The sequence below is a fragment of the Ursus arctos genome, unplaced genomic scaffold (genome assembly GCF_023065955.2).
Source record: "Ursus arctos isolate Adak ecotype North America unplaced genomic scaffold, UrsArc2.0 scaffold_32, whole genome shotgun sequence".
Classification (NCBI taxonomy): Eukaryota; Metazoa; Chordata; class Mammalia; order Carnivora; family Ursidae; genus Ursus; species Ursus arctos.
Window position 1 is genome coordinate 6,850,569 of NW_026623008.1, and position 6,626 is coordinate 6,857,194.

The window sequence follows — 6,626 nt, forward strand, 5'->3', positions numbered from 1 at the left end:
AAGAGCCTGCTTAAGATTCTCTCTCTTCCTCTGCCCTTCCCTACCCCCCCCACCCCACCCCACCCCACCCCACCCCCGACCCCTGTTCATGCACACTCTCTCTCTCTAAAAAAAAAAAAAAAGTTTAAAAAATAAAAATTTTATGGGCATCTGGTTGGTGGCTCAGTCGGTTAAGCAGCTGCCTTTGGCTTAGATCATGATCCCAGGGTCCTGAGATCGAGTCCTGAATCGAGCTCCTTGCTCAGTGGGGAGTCTGCTTCTCCCTCTCCCTCTGCCTGCCGCTCCCCTTGCTTGTGCGCTCTGTCAAATAAATAAAATCTTTAAAGAAATAAAGTAAAATAAAAAAATTTTAAAAATAAAATTTAAAAAAACCCAGAATCTTCAAAACAACAACAAAAAATACCTTTAAAACAAGGGAATGAATGAAGAAGGGTGCCTGGGGGGCACAGTCAGCTGAGCACCTGACTCGTGGTTTTGGCTCAGGTTGTGATCTCGGGGTCCTGAGACTGAGCCCTGCATTGGGATCTGCACTCAGTGGGGAGTCTGCTTGAGAGTCTCTCTCTCTCTCTGCCTCTCCCCTCCACTGCTCACGCACACTTACACGTGGGCGCTCTCTCTCTAAAACAAATCTTTAAAAAGAATAAAAAAATAAATAAAAGAGGGAACGAAGGAAAAGAAAGTCTTTTTTTGCCCTAAATAATGAGTTTAAGAAAGCACGGATCAAGGTAGACTTGAAAAGCAGCAGATTCTAAAAAGTTCTTGTCACAAGAGAATCAGACTGGTCCAAAACAGGATGGCTGAAAGATAATATCCACTCTGACCTAAGGTAAAAAAGAAAAACACGATTCTTTCTTCCTACTTTTTATTGGGCTTCTGGAATAGACTTTTTTTTTTTTAAGATTTTATTTATTTATTTGACAGAGAGAGAGGCAGTGAGAGAGGGAGTGGGGGAGTGGGAGCAGGGGGAGTGGGAGAGGGAGAAGCAGGCTTCCCGCCGAGCACGAAGCCCGATGCGGGGCTCGATCCCAGAACACCTGGATCATGATCTGAGCCAAAGGCAGACGCTTAACGATTGAGCCACCCAGGTGCCCCTGGAATAGATGTGTTTTATAGGTTTTTAAGATGGTCTCAATTTGGTTACTTTATTTTAAAAGATTTTATTTATTTATTTATTTATTTATTCGACAGAGATAGAGACAGCCAGCGAGAGAGGGAACACAAGCAGGGGGAGTGGGAGAGGAAGAAGCAGGCTCATAGCGGAGGAGCCTGATGTGGGGCTCGATCCCATAACGCCGGGATCATGCCCTGAGCCGAAGGCAGACGCTTAACCGCTGTGCCACCCAGGCGCCCCTCAATTTGGTTACTTTAAAGTAAATGAATTTTCATTTAAACTTTAAAAATGAAAAAGCCTTAGCAACACATCTTGTGAAAAACTTGAATAACGATATCATCCTGCAGCTAAAGGAGAAAATGAACAAAAATATGCCTAAAACACAGAGAAGAAAGAATCTCTATAATCGGGGACAAATAAATGCAGTATCCCCATTGCGAGGTGGTGGCGGCCCTGCGAACGGATGGCCAGGGCACGTCACCAGCCTGACAGCAGGTACGGGAACATCGCCAGTTTGAGGGTTCCCATCTCTGGCTTTTGCACAGTCTCTAGTGCTATCAAAATGTCACTTTTGTTTTGGTTTGGTTTTTCACAGTGCTAGAACACAGCGCCGCATAAATCATTTCCCCCAATCTTGAATCCCTATTTCTGAAGCTGTATCAAACTCTGTATTTTATAACAAATCAATTATCTTAAATTCCGTTTATAAAAGACACATTTCTTCAAATGCCTCTGCTCTTACCAGATCAAGACCACAGAAAAAGCAAGATACATTTTTTTAAAAGCATAATAATCCCAAACCTCAGTTAACCAAAATATGTGAGAAATAGACTCTTGGTGATTTCCAGGATAATCAGACCTCCTATTTTGTTTCAACTCTTACAAGTGAAAACTTTATCTTTGCCCCTGAATTTATATTTTCCTGCCTTAGGAAGCAATAATAAAAATAACTCAATCCTTTTTTAAAATGTCTTAAAACTTTAACATCCTCACGTTAGACATTAAGAAGTGGTTTAATAAACGGCCCAGTCCTGAAACCAGTATCATGGAATTAGAGCATTTTCTAACTTGAATGCAAAAAATGTTATATTTCATTAAAATTTCATTTATGGGTCATATTCTCCATATCTAAAACCAAAATATTAATTGCTTTTTTTGGTTTAAAAAAATCAAATAGTACTGACATAGATAATGTATGACATGAACTCCTCAAACTTCCTTCTGCAAAAGAATTCCCATGAAACTGCTTGGTTTTATGCTTTTCCTCCTAAAAGGGGTCTGCAGTCAGAAGATGAACTCTAGTTAATTGAAGGTACCAGTTAACTGAGTTAGAGCTCTTAAACTGGAATACATTCAGAATTATTAATATTTTATCATTTCTGGGGTGCCTGAGTGGCTCAGTCAGTTAAGCGTCTGCCTTCAGCTCAGATCATGATCCCAGGGTCCTGGGATCAAGCCCACGTCGGGCTCCCTGCTCAGCCGGGAGTCTGTTTCTCCCTCTTGCTCTCCCCCTGCCCCTCTCCTCTGCTCCTGCACTCTTTCTCTCCCTCTCGAGAATAAAATCAAAAAGAAAAAAAATTAAAATTTAAAAAATAAAATAAATTATTTAAAAAATATATTTTTTTTATTTCTTTAGTAATTATAGGTCTCCTATATGAAATAAATGACATTTACTCCCAGCAATACAACTGTTAGATTAATAGTCAAAGGACTTTTCCTCAAAGTTACTTCTGAAAAACAAGGTAACAAATTAAGAAACCACCGTCCAAAAAAGCAGAGAATGACAGGATATTTAACAATGAGACTCAGAGTGGTAGCCAGAGCGCTACAGCCTTCACACAATGCTACGGATTTTTATGGTCTAATATCCCCAACACTGCAATCAACAGAACACACCCTTGAAAAATTATCTGCTAATGAATTTCTATATCATAATGCAGAATTTAGGTTTGTTTTATAGTCTGTAATGCCTTTTTCAGTATATAACGTTTATCTGCCAGATGAAAATTAGGACATAATACTATGCTGTGGAAGCTGAGATACAGTTGTCCATCCATTCAATCACTCAACAGATACCTACTGGTACTGTGTGGGCGTGCTAGCATTCACATGCGAACCAAACAGACCAAACACCTTTCCATCTTGGGGCCTATGTCCTAGGGAGGGGAGACAGACAATAAACAAAATGAGGCTGTTTGAATGGGATTAAGTGCTATGGAAAGAGAAAAGAGAAAAAGTGAGGCAGGGAAGGGAGGATTCAGGGGGTCAGAGAGAGATGAAATTGCCCATAGGACGGTATGGAGAGGCCCCACCGAGAAGTCTGTGTGCGAACAGGAAAATAACAATGAAAATTATTTCTTTGGCTTAGAAATGCAGTCTGTGCTTGCATTAAAAATATATATATACATATATATATATATATGTATATATATATACATATATATATATATATATATATGTATGTTTTCTATATGCTCTATTTCAATTTACTGTTTCCTGATCATTGACTGACTGGAGAGAAAGCAGGCAGCCTAGGGCATGCCAAGGATATGCCTAATATTTTTATTTACTCGGTGTTGTTTAAGAACTACAGCTACAAATTAAAGTGAAATTCGGAGTTCTCTATTAAACAATTAAAAGTCAAAATGCAATTTATATTACAAAACCTAACAGTCTCTCCATCAATTTATATGTGATACTTATTCCATGAATAATTATTAGAGATAGCTAGAGTATGGCCAGCAGTTCACGTCATACTGTCTCACAGCAATTTAAAAAAAGTCAGATTATTAGTTGAAATGATCACCTTCTAAAATAAGCCCACAGAAAGTGTTTCTACAAACTGCATATTTACACATAAAATCCACTTATAACCCCTCAAAATGAAACCATTTTATTAGCATTTCTTGTAATATTCACAAGACATTTTCTACCTTGCAGGCTGGGGAAAAGAAAAAAAAGCAACGGAATGATGTTTAGAATGTGTTTTTATTTTGAAGACTAATTATTCTTAAGTACTATAAACGCACCAAGAAAAGCTTAGAAAGTCAGCAAATTACAAAGGACTCAGCACTCAACACATCTTTCACATAAGATTAATGTTAGTCCACCACAATGAAGATACTTGACAGCTGAAATTTATATTTGTTGAATAACCCAAGTAATTCAATAATGAATAGCAAATAGAGGTGAATGGACAAACAAGAAAATACGGATTTGAACAAGAAATGTTATCACTGACTAAATATATTTGAGCTGTTCCCAAAATACTCAATCCAAGCACATATTTTTGAAATGTGTGGGTTTTCCCCAAGAGAAGCAGAACTTTGACATTTTCTCTTGGATATATTAGACTTTCAGACCTCCATTCCACATCTGGAAAGAACATTTCAAACTCAGCTTGATGTAACTTTTAAAATTCAAACAGAGAGCAATAGATACTTAGTGACTGATACTTGACTATGACAGTCAACAGAATGTTAGAAATGAAGTATTCAAAGTTTATCATCCCCAATGTGAAGAAAGGAACATGAAACAAAAGATGCATTTGCCTCTTCTGCCCTTTAATTTGTAAGCACCATACTTCTCTCCGTCTGTCATGCCAAGGAAGAGAAAATGAGGATTTTTTTAAAGCCAGCTAATAGGATGACCGTTTCATCTAGACTTTCATCAGCTCTCTCCCCCCAAGATTTTTTATTAAAAATCAAAAATCAGAAGAATAGACCTAAGTCTTCCATAGACTACACCTAGATTACTTTGCTCCAAGGCCAAGGAAAAGGTTTACGATTCCAAGATCCATTCGGAAGCATGTATCTGCAATGCGTAAGCTTTTCGTTGGCAAGATCAGTCAATATCAGAAAGCGGGTACTGTTTAAAAGGTTAAGTGGATGAAGGTTAAAACAACAACAAAACAATCAATTCACTATTATTATTTTTTTTTTTTTGCCAAGTAACCGTACAATAATGTCGGCCCTGAAGGATCAGAGAGGTTTCTGTTGAGGATATGTAAGCCCCTCGAACGATCTAAATTACCGTCAGAAAAACTGCACCAAGGTGTCGGGAGTGGAGGAGATGCAGGTTTCTAACGCGGGGTGAGACCGCGATCGTAAACCTCGTCACAATTTCACCTTTGGATGAAACGTGGGAGGGGAGCGAGAGAAGTTTCAGCTTCTGCTCCTTTGAAAACAGACAAGATTTAAAGGACCCCGGGAGGAGGCGGAAAGGGGCGAGGATGCGGTGTCCGCGGTGCAGCAGCAGAAAACCGGGATCCTGGAAAAGGATGCGGAGGAGTGGGCTCTTATGTAAGCACACACCAAAAACTGTGCGTGCACCCCAGCCTGATGCACATCTGAGCACACAACACACGTACACGGCCTCTCACCGGGGTGCACCCCCGCCTGCGGGCGCTGCGGAGGAAAGGGGACCGACCCTTGGGCCCGTCTGCACGTTCCCCTAGACCCGCGCAGCCTCCACCCGGGGGTCCGGCGCCCCGCCCGGGGACGGAGCCCGGCCTCCCCGGCCGCCCGCGCCCGCCCCGAGTCCCCCGCGCCCGCCGCGGCCCGCCGCTTACCTCGCGAGGCCCAGACCCCGCCGCCGCTCAGCAGCCCGGCCAGCAGCAGCCAGGCGGCCGGGGCCAGCGCGGGCGCAGGGCGGCGCAGCATCGCTCCGGCTCCCGGCGCCGCGGCCGGCCCGAGGCGGGAGCGGCAGGCACGCGCGCGGGGCGCCGAGCAGGGCTCTCGCGGCCCGGGACCAGCTGCTTCGCGCCGCGGCGAGTCTGGGGTCCGACGAGCCGCCGCCGCGACGCTGGGCCGCGCGCTCGGGCCGCGGGCGCCCTCCCCTCCGCCGAGGTAGCGCTTGGCTGGAGGCGGCGGCAGCAACTAAGATGGCGGCGGCGCGCTCTCTCGGGTCCGGCGAGGGTACCGGCGGGGGCGGGGTGGCGGCGGGAGGGGCGCGCGCGCGCGGGAGAGGCGGAGAGAGGCGCGCGCGCGGGAGGGCGGGGGCGGGGCGCGCGCCTCGAGTCGCCGGCGGAGCCCGGAGCGCGCCCGCGGAGCCGCGCCTGGGGTACCTCCCGAGCAGCGGCGAGGTGTCTGGGGGCTGCACCCCCTGCCCGCGCTGCCGCCGAAAGCATCAACCCCTCATTCCCGCGCGCCCCAGGCTCGGGAGCCAAGCGAGCGGCACCCTGGGGCCGGCGCCGGCCTTTCAGCCCTTCGCACCGCAGCCCCGCGGAGTGCAGACCCCGCTGGAGGGGGCAGCCCGGGGCGCCTGAGCGCCAACACGCCGGGCCGCTTCGGGCAAGGCACGTCGCCTCCCAGAGTCTTGGTGTCCTCTTCTGCCAAATAGAGGTGATGACAGGGAGCCTGCGGGGTCGTGAAAGGTTTTCAAGGAGATGGAGGTCAGCGAAACGCACTTTGTAAACAGTCAATGACCGCGCAGCACGTGCTGCCAAGGTTCAATCCCGGGAGGGGGCATTAGCTGCCCCAGGGAGTCCGTCCTGAATTTCTAAGTCCGAATTCCT

The 6,626-nt window shown here is 45.7% G+C and overlaps 1 protein-coding gene across 4 annotated transcripts in view; it reads right to left on the bottom strand.

The window, feature by feature from the left end:
* Nucleotides 1-5,995, bottom strand: part of CLSTN1 (calsyntenin 1) — a 76,243-nt gene extending 70,248 nt beyond the window's left edge. For all 4 annotated transcript variants that reach the window (XM_026519892.3, XM_026519890.3, XM_026519891.3 and 1 more), the window contains exon 1: nucleotides 5,682-5,995. In XM_026519892.3, the coding sequence (XP_026375677.2) occupies nucleotides 5,682-5,772 (91 nt within the window). In that variant the 5' untranslated portion in view covers nucleotides 5,773-5,995. The remainder of the gene's footprint in view (nucleotides 1-5,681) is intronic.
* Nucleotides 5,996-6,626: the final 631 nt, after the last annotated feature.